This window comes from Stegodyphus dumicola, chromosome 4 (assembly GCF_044657685.1).
Source record: "Stegodyphus dumicola isolate Sdum_Otavi_A_Nest chromosome 4, ASM4465768v1".
In the NCBI taxonomy this organism is placed as follows: Eukaryota; Metazoa; Arthropoda; class Arachnida; order Araneae; family Eresidae; genus Stegodyphus; species Stegodyphus dumicola.
The window spans coordinates 216,454,362-216,479,824 of record NC_140771.1 but is presented as its reverse complement, the minus strand read 5'-3'; the positions used below and the strand labels follow the sequence as shown (position 1 = coordinate 216,479,824).

Genomic DNA, 25,463 nt, shown 5'->3' with positions numbered 1-25,463 from the left:
TAGACAGACTATTAATACTGCCTTATACGAAGCTTCAAGTTCATCTAGTATATTTTTAGCTGTCGCTAAAAACGTGAGCGTGCGCTATACTTTACTGGAAAATTTACCAAAATATATACACATAAGAAAGTAAACATCATTATCAAATTTTTCCTCAGCTTTGCCATATTCAGTCGGCGAGCCTGCAGTGGAAACCATCGGCCTAAATGATAACTAGAAATGTACAAGTTCTTCTTGTCATTCATGCTTACGTGCATTTCGTTTCGAATAAAACAATACTCTGAATTGAAAAATCAAGCTTGATTTCCTAGAGCATTTTATAGAAATAAATTTAATGAATTCCTTCACACAATTTTCTTTCTTTCTTTTATTTTTAAACAATTTCGCGTGCAGTCTTCAAACGCCTTGCAGCCATCTAGCAGCGCTTTGATTTTAAAATTAGACGTTATCGATCAGCAATAGTAATCACAGGCTAACACTTATTATAGCTATTTGTTTTCTTTTTGTTCACAAACACAAAATTAGGCTTATAGAATGAATATCAGAGATCTGTACAACGTCAAACAGAAGTGAATACAACAATTTTCCTATTTACATTCATCCATGATTTTAAAGCTCTTCTGCTATTTTGTAATTTCTTTTGCTGCGCGTTTTGCCCCCGTTAGATCATAAATGACCCAGATTCTTTTGACGAAGCGTTCTACCGTAAAAAGCACTTCAAATTCTATGGTAGCTTGATGAGAAAATCATCTTCTTTTTGCCACTCCTGAAGGATATTCCCTTCTGTTTTTAGATAATTAGTCAATGACGAAGGAGCTATTTAGAACTTAGTATCAATCGAAATGTTATGCAAAATTTTGAGTAGTTATCATCAATCATGAGTAGTGGAAATTTTATTTTTATTTTCTTGAGGATCTCCGAATGGTTACCCTGCTTATCTGCATGACAACTCGTCTGTGATGTATAGATAGAAAGCTTAATTTTTAAAAATTTCTATTACCATGTCTTATTTCGTGTTCAGTATGCCATTTATAATCAATTGAGTCCATCATTGAATTCTCTTATCATATTTTATTCTTTTTTATTTGGCATCGTTGGAGTTTGTATCCGAACTGAGTTCCAGTTTTTAGATAGATATCTAGTCTGTCTTGCAGACGTGGGATTTAGATACGTTTTTTAATTTTCAGGATACCCTGCAAATAGACTTATATAAGAAAAGCATAAAAGATGTGATTAGCTACACATAATTTTGTTACTTAATTCATCATTTACAAAGCATTTTAAAAATGTTATCTACTTAATTTTTAATTTATATTTTCTAGACGGATTAATGTGATAGTTTTTCACAATCTTGAGTATGAACGAATCCATTTCTACGGCTTTAAATTATGTTGGTACTGCGTCATTTAATATCTGCATTATTCTACGATGATTAACAGAAGCATCTTTAAGCTTCGGATACCAAAAATGATCTAAACGGGGTTGATCCAGAAATTTCGACAGCAACTTTCATTTTAAAGAAAGCTGTTCAAGAAAATGATTAATATGTTAATCAAATTAAAATTTTTCAGAAGGAAAAGGCTATTAATTTGAACATATATAGTAAAATATCAAAACGATGTCTAAATCCCGACTGATTCCTGCAATTAGAGACAGATTTTGAGGATACTCAGTGCATAAAAATTGTCCCCCTATCCATTGTTTCAGTTATTCTCGATTTACTAATCTTCGCGAAAACAAATAAGCATTGAAGGAATAAAAGATGTCGGAATGCACGCAAAGCGCGAATATATAGTTGCATGACAAAGACAGTACTTAATATTATCTGATTTTTTACAATTTTACTATTCTATTAATGCTATATTTTAAACTCGTCAAACATCTTGTTTAATTGTTTTATTAATTAATATTATCTTATTTATTTTAGCTTTTTTTCAAAATGAGACATGGACCAATTTTGACGCTTTTGGTTACTGTGGTGCTAACAGTAGTTAGTGGGAAAAACTACATTCAGCCAGAGCCAATCATCAAAGTGGTGCACAAAGAGGTACCAGTATATCACAAAGTACCAGTACCTAAGCCGTATCCGGTACCGAAGTACATTCCTATACCGAAACCTATACATGTGCCACACCATGTACCGGTGCCATTTAGGGTACCAGTCGTGAAGACAATCCCTAAAATAATAAATGTACCCAAGGCCATTCCAGTACCGAAGATCGTAGCCGTTCCCAAGGCTGTGCCAATAGCGGTTCCATTTCCGGTTCTGAAGACCGAAGCAGTGCCCATCTACAAACCGGTTCCGGTGCCCAAACCAGTACCGGTGCCTTTTCCAGTCAAGGTGCCTAAATATATTCCCGTACCCGTGCATAAGGTGATCAAAGTTCCGAAACCGTTCCACTATCCAGTCAAAGTTCCGGTCTACAAACAAATCATTGTAAAGAAGAAGATCGAAGTGCCCGTTCCGTAAGTTTCTTCCTTGCTTTCCCTTCTGTTTTATGACGATGTAAAAACATTGCAAAACTATTTGTAAAAGCATTGCTTCTTCCTTAATTTCTAGTGACAGATTCCACTAGGGAATTCACGCCGTCTGATATAAACAAATATGACAACTCTTTAAAATTAAATTTACGAAAAATTCTGCTAACTGTAAGCCCCTTTTCTCTACCGAGATTTAATCTTTAATTTTCGACATGAGATACACGTATTATTTTTTATGTTAAACTAAAAATAGATTATATTATCCTATGTATATCAGTTGCATTGAATATTTTTATTTTTTTTTAAATTTGTAACTAGCGTAGCAGCCCATAAATGTTGCATCCATAATATTTTCAAATTTCTATTTACCAATATTTCCTGCTATATATTCATAATTATTTTGAAGCTAATTCGAAGATAAAACGTAAGGGAGAAAGTTTATCGGGATGAACTAAAATATGGGACGTAAAGAAATTCAATGCAGGAAGTTTTTTTAAATAAAGTCTTTCTTGATTAGTTCGCACGATTAGTAGAAAAAATGCTTATATTCATTAGTTTATTAATTTGAAACTCCAAATCACTTTTAAAATCGAATACTGAGAGAATATCTAAAGATAATGTATTCTGTCGATAGCTGTAAGCAAACACACTTTTAAATCCGAATAGATTTTATTTTTAATTTGAAAATGAATTTAAAAGGATATAAATATTTAAGAATTTCGAAAGAAACTATGGTAAGAGTCAAATAAAATAATTATAAAAGCAAGTAAATTCTCCGATGAAGAGAGACCACCGCTAGATAATCTTTAGAAATTTATTGCACATTTTCCTTTGAAATCTGCCTCAGACTAAGGTTGATACAAAATTTTTAAAACCATATTTAAGCAGATGAATGTTAAACAAATAAATCGTAAAAGTGGAGCAACAACCTGTGTTAGGCATAGATATTTAGCATAGCAACTCTGTCGACTTCGAGGGTGAATATAAAGTCTCTCTTCATCAGGAGCAAAGAATTCTGCAACTGAAAAACCAATTTACGAACATATATATATATATATATATATATATACTTTAAGGAAGTCGAGAGTCTCTACTCTCTCGTCTTTGTCGACTTCCTTAGGGGATAAATATGTTCGTAACTTGGTTAGCGATATATAGGGCGCTAAACATTTATGCTGAAGCTAAGAATTAATTAATTTTAGTAATGAATATTACGGAATATAATCTTAATTTTTCTTAGAGCAGTTAGTAATTAGCATGGATTTGAAATATTTTATTTATATATAAAATTAATCATTTCCTGTATGATGCAAAAGAAGGAAAAAGAATAATAAGGTGCAAGATAATAAGCGTTTCTATACAGAAGCACTGAACTGCAGTATTGAAACAATACACCACAGTGAATAAAAAGAGTAAATATATACCGTCTGAAAATATTTTATAAAATATCGCCAAAACTGATGACGCATGATAGACAGTTTCAATTTTACGTCTTTTATTCTTTTATTACTTATTTTAATTTTGAGTTATTCGACTACGCGTGCAGAAAAGGTTCTGAGATTACTTGGCGTTGATTTCTTTCTTATATTGCATACATTGACTATGTAGATAGATATGCAGTAGGTGAATATATACAGAGATATGCAGCAGTTTATACACACACACACACATATATATATATATATATATATATACATAAAACATGAAAAGAAATAGGAAAAACAAAATGCTGACTTTAATTTGAAATAGATCCTTTATTTTCCCCTTTATGTTCTAAAAATAATAACTGCTTACAATAAATCTCTCTAAACTGCATTTATTCAAAATTAAGCTATATCATATGATTTTTACATACTGCTAATGATGCAGATACTTATCTAATCTGCTTCAACAACTAATAATTTCAAATTTTTCAACCAAAACTTAAAATTAAGCAAACAAAATAAAGCTAAACCAAAACTGATTTATTCCGAGCCGGGTTTTCATCTTGGATACATTACATTCGTTCTCTGCAACTCTGACTCATCTCTTTCCTGTCGCCTGTTTTCCTTCTTTCTGTAAGAAATGTGAAAATTTATTAAAGAATAAGGGTGTTTTCAGTGTACATTTATCTTTACCTGCATCAATTCGTTATGTCGAAAATAAAAGGAGATGCTCAACTGGCCATGACTACATATGTCTCCATCTTCAATAGCTAATAATATTTAGTCCTTTCATATATATATAACGTTAAAAATGTATGTATATGAATGTGTTTGCATGTGATTGTGCATGGATGTATGTAAATATACATATCCACATGCATGCATATATTTTTACTTTTATTCATTTGTGAGTTCGAACCTAATTAGTTATCTAACACTACTTGTTTAGCTTTCCTAAAATATTCATCGAATTAATATCTTCATAACTAAACTTCTGAAACGCAAATAAGAGGCACAACTTAACTAAAAGTTTTAATAGACTATACCGCATAATTTACGAGTTAATTAACAAAGATAACAAAGATAATTTACGAGTTAATTAACCTCTACCTGCATTATTTAGGGAAATCAGACATTTAAATCAGTACAGATGTAAAGGTGTTTTCCTTCTTTATCGTGTCCTCTCGTTGTATAATCGGAAAGCACGTCCGGGTAGCAGTCGAATGGTCTGGAATTCGAATCCCGGCCAGGTTATTTTCTTGTCTGCTGCATCGACAAACCTAATTATTCCACATGGCGTATAGCTTCACTTTTAACTATAAATTACTCTGCGTTAAGACACGTGCCTATGCGAATATTATGTTTCTTAGCTTTTTTAAATTGTAAATCTTGGTATATTATTTTATCTATTGTTGCTACAAATGAATTTAAAGGCTTTGCAATTGATTTCTGCGCCAGCGAATTTCTTGTTATTACAAACGATTGAACTTTAGATACGTTAGAAACAGTACGTACCTTTTTCGGGTATTCGTTTGGAATCTTCAATCCATGTAGAATGGCGGTTTTTCCTCTCCGATAATAATGCTGCTTAATCTGCACTTAGAAATTTTAATACCGTTTAAAAAGTTTTTGATTTATGGAATACGGATATATATTTAATTTCGGGAAGCGCAAACATGTCCATCAACCCACAGCTTGTTTAGATGCGACATTTTGAAAGAAGAATGCTTTTAAATGTAGCGTAACGATCGTTTTCTTTCCAAACAATAATTTGCTGCCAGAAATGTTTATTCCAAAATATTTTCTTTTTAAAACTTTTTATGGAAGTCGTTGTAAAAATGTATAAACACCCTTTGTAAATGTGTAAACACCAAAACCACTTTATTTTCATCAAAATCATTCATATGAATGAAGTAAGATATAAAAGAAAAAAAAAAAAAAAAAAAAAAAAAAAAAAAAACTAAAGAGGACAAGAGCAATTACAACAACCGGTTACGCGAGTGGAAATTATCTTTGCTTCTCACAAATTTTCTTTCATACGCTACTCTTTAATGCTTTTATTAGAAATTGCAGTATTCAAGTAAGTATATAACAACATCGGTGATTAAGATGTATCTGGGTAGGTACAACTAGTTACTTAGCGATTGTTGTTTTTTAAATGCTCCAGGATTCATGAAATGATGTAAAAAGCAAAGGAGCAACAAAAGGAAGTCGTATGAAGCTGTAATGGCGGTGACTTTGTAAAGTCACTAGGAATGTAAAAAATCTTGATTTATATCTGCATGTTCTTGAAAATTGGAAGCATGCAAACCTAAGCAAATTATAAAACTATAGTTATTTAATGATTTTTAAAAAACTAAGTTATTTACAACTCAAAATTTCCCCTACGTTCTTTTATCCCTAACAGCTTAGCACATGTGACAGCACAGAAAATCCTAATTTATATGTGAAGATCTTTGAATCAATGATGATTTTGTACATTCTGAAATGAAAACAGGTTAATTTTTATTTCATTGTATGTATGCAAATAACACTGTTATACATATTGAAAAGCAAATGCATTAAAGTTGTTTAATGCAAATGAAATTTTTCAAGAGATTATTTTTGTTTTATTGGAGCATTCCTCAAATTCTTTGATAGAAAGAACTCCCAAACCGTAATTTTGTAAGATTTCATCCAGGATCCTCATATTTCTAATCCGCCTTTTAATAGACATTCTCGGCCATCTATTTCAAAGATTTCGCCATGCTTGCTTGCCAATCCCGGAACCACATACATCAGCAAGTTATTTCTTTTTTCAAGCTGTGCTTTCATTTGGAACGAAGAGAAAGAGTCTCATGTGAGCCAATTAATAGAAATTAAAACCGCATATTCCACCGCAGAAATGGATGTGGGGGAAAAATACCGACCCAATTCTGAAAGGAAGGTGTGACTGATTAAGAAAGAAGTGTTTTCTAGATGAAATTATTTGATGAGAATTTGTGAAAATCGCTTAGATTTCAGGTTTATGAGGATGTCTTTCTTTTTTTCCCTTTTTTTTTTTAACTCTTGTGTCATATTTTTTCTTCCGTAAAGCCGTATACTTCTAAGTTTCTCAACCTCTCGCTGAAGCTGATGAGATCTTAGAAATGAAATTTAGATTGAATTCTCGGGTACCCAATTCAAAATTGTGTCGCTAAAATATTTTTCTGTAAAACTCTGACATAAGTAGGCTTGAGACGTACGTAAAAGTGTCCTCGGGTTAAAGTTGCAGTACCAAAGCGTATTTAAACTGTAATATTTCAGCATTAGCTTTAGTTAAAATGAAAAAGCACGTTTACTCTAATTAGTTTCAAACCTCGATGCAATTTTTAAAAGGTTTATATTATAAAAAAGGTTTATTATGTATTTATGATTGTAAAGATGTCCAACAAACGAATCGTAAACGAATTTATTTTAAGATTAACGTTTCACGTAGCGAACTGTATTTCGTGTTTATCCACAGTGTGAAACAAAAAGAAGTTAGTTTATTTATAATGACAAAATATTTGAAGCCCATAACAAATATGCAGCTCTGAAGGATTTTATAAGAGAACTGTCTATTGTCCTCGTTATAGATGGGCAAAATCGCGAAATTTGTCTGCAGTCAGTCTATTAAACTGCCGTAATCAAGGGTTGAATCGTAAATTATTCATTACGTTTTTTTGTGAACTACGCCATTATCCAAGAATAAATTATCACTAATCTTTGTTGAATGTTGAATATTAGGATGGCAGCATGCTCGGCTTCAGCCGTAATACACAAAATTTATGCTTTAAAGACACCGATTCCTCAATCTAGACCAGAAATTCTTAAACTGTGAGTCGCGATTCCAATTGTGAGCGCAGAACTTGCAGTAGGGGGCGTCGCCAAAAATCTGGCAATTTGATATTTCTTTAACTTATTCTAATAATTTTATAATTACCAAATATTTTTACATAATATATCTGAAAATAGATTAAGATAAGACAATACATACAAAAAAAGAAAAACGAAAATGTTTCGACGCATTATTTTTTATAATAGAAAACGTTCATTTTACTTTAAAAATTAAAGTCAATAACCTAAAACTGCAATAGTATATAGTAGTACGAGTGAAAAAACTGATAGTTTCACACGCGCGTGTGTCGAATTTGCGCAATGCTTATGAGATCCTATAAAAGTTTCGTAAATATTAGGGGGTCCCCACACCAAAAAGGTTAAGAAACCCTGATCTAGGTTATAGATATTAGCGATGTTTCACCAAATGTACCGAATTATGTGGAAAACTAAATCTGATAATCTCGATCATGATATTATTTACATCTTGCACACTACAATGTACAAAACATTTCCTACAATACAATACTGTAAATACTTAAAATAATGAAAATTGAACCTTAGATTGATATCAGCTTATAAAAATTGTTGTTTAGATTTAAATATATTTGCTCTTCTTCAAAAACGATAAGTATTCTCCGCCATTTTTCAAAAATACATTGCTTAATTTATAAGGTATTTCCACCTCTTTTCCGCATGCCTTCGTAGTGTAATTGGAAGCATAATCGGCGCGAAGCTTAGAGGTCCACGGTTCGTGTCCCGAGGAGTACATTGCACATTTTTCATGTACTCCGAGTTCAAAATAACCTAATGACTCTATGAATTAGAAATAACGCAGTAGGAAACATTTTGTTGTTTAGTGACAAAAAATTTTCGCGAACAAACTAGAAAAGTGGACAAGGTAGAATTCCTTACTTTCATAAACTGTTACAAAATTCTATATACTTTTTCCAACGACAACCATTTACGTCTAGTTCTTTAGCATGAACACACCAGTAGGTTTTTTTTTATTCTACGTTTCGTACAGTTTTGAATACTTACGGTTTTCCTTTATTGGGTTAATGAAAGAGAGTTCGAGGAACATTGTAATTTAATTTGGATATCGGCATGTTGCCACGCTGTTAACAATTATCAAACGAAATTTCTGCACAACAGTTAAATACAGACATGTAGCACTTTAGGGAACTAGTACAGAACTGAATAGGGATTTTGTATAAAAATAATAGTATGTTAATAACATTACGTGGTGTCTGCCAAAAACATAGCGGCAAATACATCGCAAACAAAAATTCCACGGATAAAGCAACGCAAGGCGAAAACTTCGTCAAACAAAAAACATCTTGGGGGGGAGGAAGTAAGGAGAAAACAGGAAGTAAGGAGAAATGTATTGACTTTTCTATTTTATACTTTTTAATTAACTAATACTTTTGAATTAACTAATACATACATTTTTGTTGAAAAAAATAAGAAGAAACCTTAAGTATTCCAAAACTGAAAATAAAAAATAATGCTTAGTAGGTAATGGAATTCTAATTTATTTAATTAGTAAAGGTCATCAATGAATTAATCTTTTTTGATTATTTTTTGATAAGTTTTATTGGTAATGTATAGTTTAAAAAAGATTATAAAAAGGAAGATGCGAAACTATAGGTGGTTAATTCTAATAAAATTGTTTAATTAATAATAAAATTACAAAATTTTGTTAACTGTTATTTAAGTTGCCTTCTTACTTTATCAGTAAAAATTTATTAGTTAATTAAAAAAAATATATAAAAGTATGCCTCATTCCTTCTTGCGTTCACAAATCGTTATGCGAATATGCATTTACAACTTTTAAAGCCTGGAAAACGCATGTCTGCGATGTTATCTTCATGCGATGATTTGTAGGTGCTTTATTTTTTGCAACGATATTTTTGACGCCTATGTTTTTAAACTGCGAAGTTTTTGAATGGCTTTATTTTCGAAGACAATATTTTGTAATACGTTTTTGAAACTGCGGTTTTCTTCTTGCTTTCTTTTGTCCCACGATATTTTGCTCGCCGACGTTTACGCTTTACGTTGTTTCTCCGCGATGTTTTCGTCCACGATATTTTCCCCAGTAATCTGTGTTCGCCTATGTGATCAGTTTAGTTGATGCCCCATATCAATAAAACTTGAGTAATTTAAAGCAAAGCACACTTTTATTTATTTGGCGCTTTTGAAAACTATTTAGCTGCCGCTCATCGAAAATTGGCGCCATGGGTGTCTGCTTATTTCGCTATGCTTGCTGACGATCCTGGGAATATTTCATACATATATGTCGCGTTTTGAGCGCCAGAATTCCAGCAATCTTGGAAAGTACTTGAACTGATCGTAACTACGTATTATTATTCTTTCAACAGTTTAACTTATTCGCATTTATTATTCATCATTATATTTGATAGCATTACTTTTGTTAGTTTCTTTTTGTATTATTTTGCAAAATTGCTTTTGAATACCTTTATATTATATATACTGTTCACCAACAGCAATTAGCAATACTAAGTAACTCTATATTCTTCAACAACAGCAATTTGAAATACCAAGTAATTGGAAATTATTGAAGGTGGAATTTTTTTTCGTCAAAGTAATTCCGTTTTTACTTCCTGGTACGTAGTAAAAAGGAAGTATTGTAATCGCGAAAAATTTCGGGTAACATATTTCAACGAAAATATCCATTTGACCGCTATCAAATGCAATTTAACGATATTTTTGCGTGACATCGGTACTTAAGGACAGAATAAAGGACCCTTTTCTTCCAAGAAAATTATAAAACTGATTTAAAATGTATTCTGAAAAGATTTTTTCGTGAACCTTAAGGAGCGAATTTATTCTATTGTGGTTTACGCGCTATCGACGTAGTAGATTTAATTAAAATTTCGTTAACTTAATTCAATATGTTTAAATGAAATGCAGGAATATTGCGTATAATTTAATATTCCGTACAAGGAAGTCATGTGGTGTACACATCAGATTTTTTACTTCAGTTAAAGGATTATCTCGAATGATCCTCAACTGACTTTTTTGGAATTATTTTTGATAGTTATTTCATTGTAAAAGCTGGAATATCCGGTTAAATTCTAGACCAGAGTTGCTTATAATACTGAAATTACCTTTTATGCTATTAATATGTATAACCAATTGTAATTAATGAACTATCTATCATGTCTTAATTTTCGCAATTTAGCTGATTTGTATAGCAGTGCTTTAGTTTGTTAATTCAAGCTAGCTAATTCAAACACGCTTTCAAACTTGGTCTTTATTTATCGCTAGTCAGTGTCGATATATCAGCTGCATATAACGTGGTTTTAATTATGATGCATGTCTTAACCATTAAAGGAAGGTGAGGTGAAATATGATATCAATTATTCTTCGATCTTGATTTTTTGAAAGTCGACTTTGAAACTTTGTACACAGACAATATGTGTACTAAAATTTGCGCAAGTGAATAAATAAATAGTGGCCCATACTTAAATGAACTCTGCTCAATTTTTGTTACCCCAGCCTTCCCTTAAAATTCAATTCAGCTGAATTTACCTGAAAGAAATAATTGATAGCCTAAATACTATTATAAATATTTGAAGATATTATAGTCGGTATCGATAGTCCAAATGATTGAAAGCTGTGACTCTGGAAAATTTTATTTCCATACACAGAAAGAAAGAAAAAAATGCATTGAATTTTAGTCACACTTCTACTCACGGAAAATAAGCATCATCTTTCGCGACTGTTTTCTCTAAAATTTAAGGCCATTTTATTCGAAGTGCGTACTTGCGACACGTCTTTAAAAGTGTTCCATTTGAATATGTAAACAAACAAAAAACGTCATATTGCAGATAAACGGATGTGTATAGATAACTATTTACCAAATTTTAATGGACGAAACAGAGGAGGGAACACATTTTATGAGCTAACTTGTTCAAGCGTGAAGTTGTTACGCGGTGCACTCTCGTGAAACTAATGAAGTTTTCGAAATATTTTCTTGGCCTAGTCTCGTAAGGTTCGATTAAGGTTTCATACCATCTCAAATAGAATATTTAAAATGTTTCTTAGTCGTTATGTACATACATAACACTCAAGGAAAACAAACAATTAAAAATTCTATCGAAAGAAATCGGAACGACAAAACGTAATTCTTTGAATATATGCTTTGAATCAAATTCTGTCTGAGATTTCTTTTTTGACAAAACTTTTAAGTAGTGCAATGAACTATTGCTTTAATTTTCCTTTTCATAAAGAAAAGCTCACTTTACACGCAAGGAAGAGTGCAGCGACTCCTTTTGAAAACCTAAATAACCTAGTGAGATACAAAAAAAGTCGTGCAGTGTTGTATATTTACTGATAATTCTTTCAAAAATGGTTCATTGATACACAAAATAACTAAAGTAATAGACATGCCTGGTGAAAAGTTATCTAATAACATAAATGCGAGTTCTTCAATCAATTATATAACTTCCGGCATTTTTCTTTATTATCATTGATAGATAAAATAAAAATGCAGTAAACCAAATAGTTCTTCTTAATTATATAGAAAAACTTTATATTAAATTACTATAACCTCAAAATATAATCCTTAAAAGTCGACATTCTGAGATCTCCTATGTTTTTTAGGGAATATGAAAATTGCATCTTCAGCTTAACTGTTAAACCTCGCGCAAAAAAAATGGAATAATTCTATTATCTCCCATTCTACTGGGCCGGTTGACAAAATTTACCTTGCGTTTTTCACGTCTCGAAAGCGCGACTTAGGATATGTGTTAGATTTAAACACACCATTGTTCCAACATGGGTACTTTGATACAAAATCGCACTTTTTCTGAAATGGTATATCGATTTTACGACTCAAATTATGCCAAAGAACGAAGTTTTGTAAAAATCGCCAGCGTAGATTTTAAAAAATTAGCTCTCAAAATTTTTAGTCTTCAATGTTAATTGAATAATATGATATATATTTATTAATAGCTCTTTTTACTTCCTTGTACGAAGTAAAAAGGAAGTATTGTAATCGCGAAATACTTCAAGCATCATATTTTAATGAAAATATCCATTTTGACCGCTATCGAATGCAACTGAACAATATTTTTGCCTGAAATCCGTACGTAAGGACAGAATAAAGGACTCTTTGTCCCCCCAAAAATTATAAAACTGATTAAAATGAATTCTGAAGATAAATTTTCCTGGCGTCTGTGCGTATGTACGCACAGGTTAAGGCTTTTATGCCTTTAGTAAATCTGCATGCAATATTTTTAGAGTTATTAACAATCTAAAAGGTGTTTAAGTGTCACTAAGCCTAATTAATTTTGCAATGGCGGCAACGTTTGTTTACACTTGAAACAGCAGAATAGTAGATTTGTTGCCAGTCTCTCATCATTTTTCATCTTCGGCTAGCGAAGGAGTGCGAGATGGCTTTTTCAGTAAGCCGTTTTTGAGTGTACTTGCAATACTGAGTGTAAATGCAAAATAGTCCAGCCTGATTCCCCATTGAGTTGGAGCAGAAAGTTTCATCCTGATCTTTCTGCAGAAAGTCAAAAGTTATATCCTGATCTTCATCCTCATCCATCTCACTTCCATTACCGCTTTCATAATCACCTTCATCTGACAGTGAACTCAAATCAGAATCATCGCGACTCATCAGTTCTAAAACTTCATCTAGTGTCAAATATTTCACGGAAAAAAATACTTATTAAATAAGAAATTATCAGGAAAAAATGGGTAAAACGGGAAAGCAAATACCTCAACTAAAGATTTTAACTCCAAAAATACTTCTATCGATCTTCAAATCCCCCCCCCCCAAATATAACTAAAAATTAAAACAAAATTAACTTGAAAAATATGTTCGTAAATGATTGGGTCCCATTGTATCACAAGTGATACAAACAAATTTCACAAGTCAGTATGCTTTAATATTTCAGTAAAAATTTCTTTTTTTGCTGTTAACTAGTAAAACGTACATATACAAAGAAAAAGCATATTTTAAAAATAGTTTAATGTTTGTACATAAATAAGAAAATAATACTTACTTCGACGACGTGTAGACATCTTGTTTCGATTCAGAGTCGCTACTAGAAATCGCTATCATGGACAGGTACTGCCAACTTTTGACTAAACGAGGAAATTATATGAGGTATTTCATTTTGTATCTCATGTGATACAACCGGTCCCAAATTTGTTTCTGCGGTTCAGCCTTCACAAAAAATTATGAAACTTTTGTATCACATGTGATACAAAGGAACCGAGGAGGTTAAGATTTACTTCATAGCTTTAAATACAGATATTTTGAGTTTTTATGTATTTTTGCCTTGTTGCGAAGTGAAAACTGAATTAATTGAATGAGAAATACTGAATCGTCTGTGAAAAACTGTTTCTTTTTTTTTTTTTTTCTTTTTGTTTGCTTAATTTATTTTACACATCATTTTAGATTTATTATAGTATTTTAATAGAACACGTGGCAACGATTAGATAATTCTTAAGATGATATAAATTTTGAGTTATAAAATGAATTTATAAAATGAATGAAATGTAACGCTATTAAGTGAACCTAGGGCCAGAGTGTCACTATGGTAACCAAATATAGTGAAAAAAGTGCATTTATTTTATTGTGGTTTATGCGCTATCGAAGAAATAAATTTAATTCAGTCCAATAAGTTTAAATGAAATGCAAGGAAAAATGCGTATAATTTAATATTCCGTACAAGGAATTCATGTGGTGTACATAGCAGATTTTTTTATTAAACTTACTAGCTTCTTTCTTTCAAAGTTCGGAATTTAGCTTCAATCCAAATAAAATTAGCAGATAGTTTCTGCTTTATGTTTTAAATTTACAATTTTTAGCAGTTTTTATACATTTCTGAGAACATTTTTGAATAATAAACTATTAAAATGTTTACCATGATTTTAAAGTAGATCTATTTCTAAACATACCTTCAAAAACTTAATTTTTATTCATGGTGCGCTTTGGAATTTGGAATCTTTATTTTAAGCAATAATAACGCCAAATGTGGAATCTCACTTTGCTAAAATTATTTAAAGGAATGAACAATTCACCTTTTTTTCAGCTCGTACGCAATGAAAGGGAAAGGAAAATAAGTTACCATAAATTAAGATAGACGTCAGGTGAATTATTCTTTACGAAAACTGAAAAAAGCCGCCAAGATAAAATATTTTAAATTTCTTGGCTTTCTAAAATTTCACACTAAATTTTAAAAACTTTAATATTTAGGAATAATTTGAGTCGTAGCATCGAAACATGTGAAAAACTTCGGTGTGTCATTTGAGAAAAAGTCGGATTTTGCGTCAAAATATCTAGGTTAGAATAATGCTTCCTATAAATATAACATATATCCTAAGTCGAGCTTTCGAGTCATGAAACTGAAAAAAACGTCGATTTAGTACCTGAAGTTTAAATTGTGGCCACATGAAATTATACTCGTTGTTTGTATGCTAATCGAAAAATGAATCTCTTAAATTTGCTACAGAAAACTGTTGAAAATAATTGGTGGTGAAACAATTTCTTTATTGTTTAACTACCAATTAAACCAATTGTTTTTACAAACATTTTCTTCTTTTCAATTAGTAGTTAAACAATTTCTTTATAAGTACTTTTTTATGCTAATCGAAGAGAGAATCTCCTAAATTTGCTGCCTAATAATACATTGATAATAATTGGTAGTAATGATCAGTAGTTGAACGATTTCTTATAAGTACCATTTGTATGCTAATCGAAGAAAGAATCTTTTAAATTTACTACAGGAAACTGTTCATAATAATTGGAAGTAATGATAAGTAGTTAATCATTTTGTGAATAAATACAGAAAAATTCAACAAGTTTAAAGAACATTTTTATCTTTATACTATCTATTATTGTAAAAGGCTCAGATATGCATAAAGTAGTCGATTGAAATGACGCTAACTTTGACAGGAATTTTTTTTCTCCTGTATTCAAATGGAAGATTTTAGTATTATAAAATCGAATAAAAAATATATACTAAGTACTGTATTAATTAAGCAAATTAAATTGCTAAATGTTTTTCATGTTATTTCTTGGCAAGTAGAAATTGAAAGTTATTTTAAATTTAATTCAGCTTTTAGCTTCTATAAAAAGTCACTTTTTCCTTCAATTTAATTAAAAAGCCATTTTCTGTTATCAATAAAACTGAGAATAATATCTTGTATTTAATTTAAAACACACCAAAATTGGCGGTAGGACTATAGTTTAAAGAGGCAAATCAAATGCTTAATAAGCACGAAAGATGTTCGTTCAAATATTTATATTACCGCAATCACTTAATTAAGCTAATATTATTTTCTATGCATTTCATTCCTCGTATCTAATTAATCAAATCTTCCGCTTAATAACGTGATGATTCTTTATTGAAAAATGCTTTTATTTAAACTTTTTTTATTTAAAATTTGCGGGTTTAGTATACGGGTGCTTTTTTTTTTTTTTTTTTTGGTGGGGTGGAGTTATTCTCAGAAATTTCTTCCGAATATGGTTTTCACTTAAGTGCAATCAACTTTTCACATATTCTGCTTTTATATTTATCTTCTCTTCTATTAAGGTATGCGACCACGTTCGAAGCACTTTTTTTCAAAAATGCAGTATAGGTATACTATAAACACATTTTCTCATTTATTATCTACAGAGATTAATTATGGAACATCAAAATTTAATATATTCTATTATTATCCCGCCAAAAATATTAAATTTACGTGAAATTTTAAGCAAATTTTAAAACAATTTGAAACATTCCATATGAAAAAATATTAAAGTTATGTTAAAAAAGTCATATAATAATAAGTTACATGTTTTTATCTAGGGAATGACATAGGATTTTAAAGATATCTCGAATAGTAAAAGAATTTCAGAATTTTGAAAATTTTTTATGAGATTTTCGATAAATTCACAGTCTTATTATTTAAATAACAGACCACAATTTCAAAAATATTTAATATATAAATATTCTGGTGTGTCATTCCCTAGATAACTATATATAGATTAAGCATACAAAGTTTCATAAAAATTAAGTAATAATAATTTGATTTATCGTGCACCAAGTGAGCCAGTTTTTAGAAAAAATAGATTTTGAGAAAAATGCATTTAAAGTTTAAAATGCTTTATTTTTATTATTAAATCTTACCCAGATACCTAAAACTCCCCATATCTATAGCTTATACCTTCCGTTTGTTCAACTTTATCTGTTTTTCTGTTTATATTCAGCCTATTTGTTTTTTTGTGCCAATTTTTACTCTGGGTAGTGAGTGATATTTTGATTTCCTTAATCGCTCCATGTCGAGCTTACTAAATCTCTCGACTGCATATTCACCATATTGCATACCTATATAAATTAAAATATCTAGTAAGCCTAAAAGCCCTCTGTTAAAGTGTATAACAGCTATATATGCCCCCAATTTAAGAGTTTGTAATTCCACAATGGCAACCGTCGGTATAAATTTCCAAAAAAATGTCATTAAAATTTTGTTTGCATTTCTTGTCTTTTTTTTATAAGCACTTTTAAAAGAGCTTCTGCTCACATAGTTTAATATACACTCTGAAGAATATTAATTACATTCTTTGGCCCAGTCCTTTGGATTTGTTTGTGTACACTCTTCTAACTGATACAGCTCGCTGATATTTACAAAAAATGTCTGGTCCTCTGGGCACTGACCATTTGCGCGAGAGAAAGTGTGAAAAAATGGAGCAATTACAGCACTTTCCATTCATTGTTCCTGATTCTAATTCCATTTTAAAGTTTGTCAATAAAGACATCATTAGTGAGCGCCGTTGACCCCTCCATCAAGATATTTTTGTTTTCATATTTTTGTTTTTCCCCTTTTGTTTTTCCTACTGGAACGGGGCTTCTGAATATGACTTACACATTCATATTTAGTGACACTATTTAAGTATAAATATTTACGTCACAAATCACTTTCAAAAATATCTCCTGCCGATGAGAAACATTTTATTTTTAGTTCACTCGATGGAAATTGTTTATTAATATTATTCTCTATTTCCTTCGCAACACGTTTCATAAATTTGTTCCTTACGCATTTTCGTTTACAAACACACGACTTCGATTTTTTATGACTTTTTATTATGCTTTTAAGTAGAATATTTTTTAAAATAATCAAAGACTAAGATAAATCTAATTGCAGTATGCAATGGGTCGAATCAAATTAAAGTCATATGCTAGCGAGGACATAAAGCTTTCCAGAGATAATTAATAAAAATATTGCATTTTATTGGAAATAATTTCATGTTGCTAAACAGACTACAGATATTATTCTATAAATTCCCTCTCTTGAAATGTCTTTACATTACATTTCAAAGAAAACAAATTATTTATGTTCATTTCTAGCTTTTTTCAACCCTTTGAATGGCACCTTCGGTGATTTAAATGCCCATTTCCGGTTTTTGCATCTTTATGAAATCCTTAATATCTTGGTTTCTAATTAACGTATAAACAGAAGCATACCAGTTTTGGAAAGCTAAATAAACAGTCTATCCAATGAACGAATAAAAGAAAAATGTCATTTTTTGCCAAAATTGGCCTTTTCAAAGTGTTCGGATACCTTAAAATACACAAGCCTAAAATGGTTTCTGAAGGTGAGCTGTCTCGCTGAGATCGCGTTCTACCAGTCTGCTCTTGCAGTCACTCCTTGCTAACCCCCTTTTTTTTTCCCAGAAGGGCTGTTGTTCTCGAAACGGAATTTTGCATCGAATCATTGAAAGCGTTGAGGCACTTTTCAAACTGTTGCCACCAAATATTATCACCATGTATTATATTTAAAGAAATTAAATAATGAAGAATCTGCATGAATGTATGCATGTATCTGGCATTGTGAAAAAACAACGGTACCTAGAGCCACCAAATTTGAATAACGTAGTCCTCCACCGAATATGAGCATCTGGAAACCCGAGTTTTGAATTTATTTTATTATCTTTTTCATACTTTATAAAACTTGAATGAATTTTGATTGAAAAACTAAACGATTTCAAAGCAAGCAGTGGCGACACTATTATCTCCAGCGAGCGAGACTGTCTATCGGAAATTCTAAAGGTATGATGTTTTTAAATATTTTTAGTCCAAAGCGGCGTTACCCCAATGCTATAGAAATGGCTCTCGAAACATGTATGTGTGTGTAAGGAAACAAACGCCGCTTTGGGCCTAATATGAAACCTGAAAGCTTTCAGATTTTATTTTATTTTATTGATTATTTAATTTGTTTGGTCTTTTTACCTTTTATCATTGAATCATCGTTTACCGTTACTTTATTATTGAATCATCGTTTTTACCTTTATTATTGAATCACCGTTTTTAACCTTTATTAATGAATCATCGTTTATACAACCTTACATCGTTTTCGTCGCACTTACGCCACTTACAGTTCAACAACAAAATCACAAATTTTTTAAAAGCTGCACAGTAGCATATTTTTAAACTTTCCGATGCAGTTTTAAGTGTTAGCATACGTTTTCATATTTTTTCCGTTTATTCTCAATTTCTGTTATCAATATTCAGTTTTCTTAGTAAGATAACAAATCTTTTTTGTTGTTTTATTATCAACTTTTTATGTGTTAACTTTATTTATTAAATATCATGTTCTTCCCCCCTTATGCCACATAAACTTCAATTCAGCAGATAATTCACAGGATATTTAAAAACAGCATAGCTTTAGAATTCCTGATAGAGTGTTAAAGGTCGCTATACCTATGTTTATATTCCCTGTATTATTTCATTCAAAACTAGGATATTGCTCGACCGGCCGCTTAGTAGTTATCATTAAAAGGAAATAGTATGTAACGATTTTAATGAGCCCAGCAAGTATAATTTCATAAAAATACTGAATACTTCTAATTGGATGTTTCATGATTTTAATATGTGTTTATTTAAACAAATGACATACAAAAAAAAAATATTCTTAAAAACTGTGTTAATTGCTTTCAAAACTCTTAGTTTATTACTCAGTAACCTTGCAGATTAAATTTAAAAATAACTTGAGCTTTATTGGATGGCAACACGCCAGTGCGTGGAAGACAAGTATTTTATTTCTGGCCGCGGCAGAAAGATCCGAGTTTGTTAATTAATGTCTTACAGATTCGAGTTCGTTAATTAAAATTGAAAGACAAATAAATATCTTAAATTTTTCCGAATTGGAAAAAGTCTCGCGCGCTGGAGATAAAAATGTTTTACTTTAAAATGTGTTACCGCTGCTCGTTGATACTGTTAATCAAAAGTTCATTAAAGTTTTACAAAATATGATATAAATAGTGAAACAAATTTGAGCTTCCAAGTGCACATATTCAAGTGGAAGACTACGTTATTCAAAATTTGATGGCTCTATGTAGCTCGGTTTTTAACCATGTGAGGAATATAAATACATACCTCCAAATTCTTCATTACTTAATTTCATTAAAAGTAATACAAGGGGATAATATTTTGTGGCAATAATTTGAAAAGTGAAACTCAGTTTATAATGAACCAACGCAAAATAATTTCAAAACTTTCGAAACTAATAGCCCCATCTGGCCTATGTTCTCGCAATAATATGTATTGCTAATTACAATGTTTTGGAATTTCAGTTTAAGAACAGAAGACTTAAAGTTCAGTTTTAGAAGAAAAGATTAATTTATGCTAATGTAATCCTGGTTTTATTTTGGAAATATAAAATATTTAAAAATTCCAGTATGTGAAAATGTTAAAAAACAATGCATTATTCGATAACGTAACAAATAGCATTGTATACTTACAATTATTTTTATTCCAAAGGGCGTTAGCCCAGAAGGGCTATTAATTAATTTTTGGCATTTTGCGTCGAAAACATTAACTGTCCGTTTTACTTTTCAAATTGTTGCTACCATTTATTATCGCCCTATTATATTTAAAGAAATTAAATAATGAAGAATCCGCATGAATGTTTGCACGTTTCTCACATTGTGATAAATAGGCCCATCAGCGGCCGAGCGGTAAAATCGCTGAACACTGGTAGTTCGGTCCGAGGTTCGAATCCCGCGAATGGAGTGGCTGCATGGGCGTTTTCGTGGTTTTCCCCATCTGTAACGTGTATACAAGCCAGTTTCCCTTAGAAAGTCCTCCACGAAGGCATCCCTCCCCTTAGGCAGATAGACCTTAGTGTGCTTTGCCAAAAATAAATACACCACCACACCACATTGTGATAAAACAAGGGTAGCTAGAGCCATCAAAATTTGAATACCGTAATGTTCCACCGAATATGGGCGTCTGGAATTTGGAATTTGTTTTATTTGTTTCATAGTTTGTAAAGCATTTTGATTAAAAACTGAACGATTTCAAAGCGAGCAATGGCAAACTGTACTGAAAAAAAAATTACCTTCAGCGCGAGAGACTGTGTATCGAAGGTTCTAAAGATATGCGCTTTTTAAATTAATTTGTGATACTGATATCGAATTGAATTTTATGGTTTAAGTGAGAAGAACATGATATTTAATAAATAAAGGTAACACACAAAACGTTTAAAAAACGCCCCTTTGGGCGTAATATAAAATCTAAAGATCTTTTAGATTTCTGTTTTAATTTTTTTTCTCTTTTCAGTCATTATGTATCTTGAATAAAAATATGCAAGCACAAGGGCCAAATATAATAAAAAACTAAATTTGAAAATGAATTTTCATGTTTAGTAACCCTCTTAGCTAAAAATAACGAAAATTTCATTCCAAATTTAAACAAACATGAAGTTTGAATTGACTTCCGAATCGTCTTTTTAAGTTAAGATTTTAACATTAGAGCGATAGCAATTCGCTAATTTATAATATTAGTAACAAAGAATACACCTAGGATCGAATGTACAAAAAATTTTATTTGAAAAGAGTTTACATCTAGACGCACATATAAACGCATTATAAATTTTTATTCAGTCCATTTTGCTTCTGAACGGATATCTATAACATGAAAGAATTATCAGGGATCGTTATCCGACTGTATATACTATTTTTTTAGAGAAACGCGTCGCTTACTTATCAGCCTCATCTCATTCATAGGTCGCAAAGTATCTTTTTAGAACACGAGGCAGTGGCGTAGTAAAAAAGAAGTGTGTTTGGTCAAGTGTGAGATGATTAATGGACATAAATAGATAACACTGTTTTATTACTATCTGATGACCTGTGGCCAGTGAACGGTAAAAAATTTCATTAAAAGGCTTAGCTTGCGATTTGGAGGAAGATAAAATATGTAAACAAATGTAGGGAAGGAAAAAAAAAGTTGTTTTATTTTTGAATTACTGCGATAAGAATTTCCGATACACAGACCCGCACGCTGGAGATAAAAATGTTTCTTTTCTTTTTTTTTTTTTTTTCCGTACAGTGTTGCCATTGTTTGCTTTGAAATCGTTAATTTTGTTAATCAAAAATTCGTTAAAGTTTTACAAAATATGAAATGAATAATAAAATAAATTCCATATTCCAAATTTGGACTTCCAGATGCTGATATTAGAGCGGAGGACTACGTTATTCAAAATTGGATGTTTCTAAGTACCGTTTCTTTCTCACAATGCAAGAAAAACATACATACATTCATGCAGATTCTTCATTATTTATTTTCTTTAAATATAATTCAGGGCTGTAATATTTGCTGGCAACAATATAAAAAATGAAACGCCGTTTTATAGTGGACGACGCAAAATGCCAAAACGAAATTAATATTCCTTTTGGGCATATTTTCCCTTTGGCCTAATAAGGCATTTAGTAAATTCACATACTTTATTGCCCATACATACTTTCAATAGCGCATGATTTCTTTTACAAATTCAAGCGTCGTGCAACAAAAGCAGTTAAGTAAAATATTCATCAGAGATGAAAAACAAGAATTTTGATTTGAAAGAAGAGCGAGTTTTCTGGGCGAGTAAGAAATGCATTACGCAATACAAATCTGTGACACAATATAACTCTGTGATACACAATATAAATCTTTACAAATAAATCTGCGACAGTATAGTATATTTATTGCATTCCTAATTGCGTAGAATGTGTTCATTAGCATCAAAACATATTTAGCCTCCACAAAGGAATGTAAACTAGAAAATGTATGCTTTCTAATGTGTAGTTATATTCATGATTACGATTTCATGTTCGAAGTAAAAGCAAAAATGTGTCATATAATTTTTTCTTTTTTCGTTTTACTCCTCCTTCCGAATTTCCCTGTTTGATAAACATGATTAAACGATAACTTTTATTTAAAAGAAAATTAACTAGCTACACGGAGTTCATATATCACGTTTACATTACATAGGCATCTTTAAAACGATCACAGGTTGCTTAATATCATTCGAGAGCACCTTAGATGTTTCGGTTTCTCTTTTATAATTTAAGAATCATTCACAAAAATTTCAATTTTTATATCACTTATATTATATCTTTTTCTGAAAAAAAATTTCTTTTTATTCAGATTCGCTGTTCTCTGAAACAGCCGCTGTGTTATAAATGCTTAAATAAATATAAGCTGAAAATTTTTGAATTTATCTGAAATAAACATTCAAAACATTGACGTCAAATTTTTATACCTTCAATAGACTATTCATGACAGCTTTTGTCATACTGATGACGTTTTCCGGTAAAACACATCCGTATTATGAAATGGAATGGCCAGCCTTTCAAATACATATTTGTATTATCGGCCTCTCTGCTAATGCAAATTGTAATCGAAACATTTCCGTTCCAATTTTCTAATTTTTAAAGCCAATATTTACCTAACAGAGTAGGCGACTTTTAAGACTTCCCTCCTCGACCTATTTGGCTCATGGTCTCCAGACGTGCAATGTCATGAAAAGAGGTAAAAGGAATAATTAATTACTTCTCCATCTAACGCATAGTCTGTAATTTTCCCCTTCGACCGCGAATCTTCATCGAAAGTGTAACAGGAAAAAAGAACGGATACTGCTAAGAATGAGTGCTTTTCTGTTGGTTGGAATTGATTCAAGCGATGACGAGAATTTGATGAATAGAAGAATTGCACTATATGTATCGTAATTAAATGCGGCATGAATATAATACGAAATGTGCTTCTTTGAGTCAATGCTTTGTGGCTTGACAATTACTACGACCCGCCACTTTTTCAGTCAGTCAACTTTAGTGATGCTTCCAATGTAAAATGTCTCTGCTCTGCCCACGTATTTTGATTTAATATTCCAGTTAGGTTTTTACAGGCAGTAGATTATACACCTCAAAGTTGCTAACTCACAGAAGTATAGAAGGGAAGTAATAGTAGTAAGCAAAAACTTATGGCTTGAAATTGTGGTATTACGCTAGACAAGGGATTGTCTGTAATGATGTTGTACGACTCAGATAACTGCAATTGCGTGTAAAATACACAGAATGGAGAGTTTTACGTATTTTACAGAAAATGAATTTCAGAATGTTTAAAAGTGAAGAACTTTGTCGAAAATCAGTATTGTCGATCAATTTGTGGAAAATAAAATTCTCTTTTCTAAGCCTTTTCTCTTTTTGTGTTTACTAGCCCATTCTGGTACTTATTAAGTGATTTATGTGCGGAATTTCCGCAATTCGGTAAGGACAAATCCTAAGATTCCCGAATTATAACTTCACAACCTGTAATATCATTCCTAAAGTGCAATATTCATATATAAACGTTCCGTATATTCATGGAAATATTAATCAGAACGTTACCTAAATGTTATTGCATCTAAAACAAAAACAAGCAATACTTTACTTACCTATTTTTTGTAGCTTACTTAATGCTTTATTTAGCTAGCATAAGATACTTTGCTTAGCTAACTAAGCAATTTAAAAGCAGGATACGTACCTCGTAAAAATTTATGCTTTATCTCCAATTAATATAATTTATATTGCATTTAAGTTTTGAAATTTATAATACACCTGATAGAAACCTTTTATAAATATTTTCTCCACACTTCTGACTAACAAAAATTTTTTTAACTTCCCATTTGTGTATTATATACTGTAGTACAGAACAATTGTTTGCACGTCGCCAAGAAAGAATATTTCATGAATTCATACCTAAAATATTGCTGATGTGCTGAGTATCACAAATTTTCTGGATAATTTAGTTTTAAAATTTTCAATTATAACTGGGTTCTAAGATTACAGACTCTGTTCTGTAATTTATTCCTTGCATTATCATTCAGTAAATTTTAGCCTTTCAATCAGTAATTTTAGTGATTCATCCCAAATAGGTATGTCATTTAAGTTAAATACATGAATAATGAACGTAAAATCGTACTAGACTGTTATTTTAAATTGTTGGTGAAAAACATTGTTATTAAATTTTCCTTTGATGTACACTTGAAGTAAGCTCATGATTAAGAAGGAGAATAAAATAATCATCTAAAGACCGATATGATAGGTGAGGCTTTATAGATTCTTTTCACTTATTATAAATAGGAAAATTGTTTTATATAATTATCGTTGAACTGGCCTGCAAATATTCTAACAGTCCTAAAGAAACATTTAGTTCAAAATTTATGTTTTAAAGTAATTTTATTGCACAAGACCTTCTGACATATTTGATGTACTAATTATGCGTACAAAGATAAAGCTGACTTCTATTTATTATTATTATTATTAAGAAACGAAGAATAGAAAAAATTCTGAGTTGAAAATCATCTTAGATATTTTAAGACAGTTGTTTTCTAGTTTATATCCCCATAAAAATTATCTCGAAGAAGAAAAAGCTTCAGATATAAAGTGGCTCAATG

General features: G+C 31.0%; 1 protein-coding gene across 2 annotated transcripts in view; it reads left to right on the top strand.

Moving 5' to 3' along the window:
- The window catches only part of LOC118184001 (uncharacterized), a 143,267-nt gene that overhangs the window by 101,438 nt on the left and 16,366 nt on the right, over nt 1-25,463 (top strand). For both annotated transcript variants that reach the window (XM_085815980.1, XM_035353636.2), the window contains exon 2: nt 1,928-2,466. In XM_085815980.1, the coding sequence (XP_085672106.1) occupies nt 1,928-2,466 (539 nt within the window). The remainder of the gene's footprint in view (nt 1-1,927; nt 2,467-25,463) is intronic.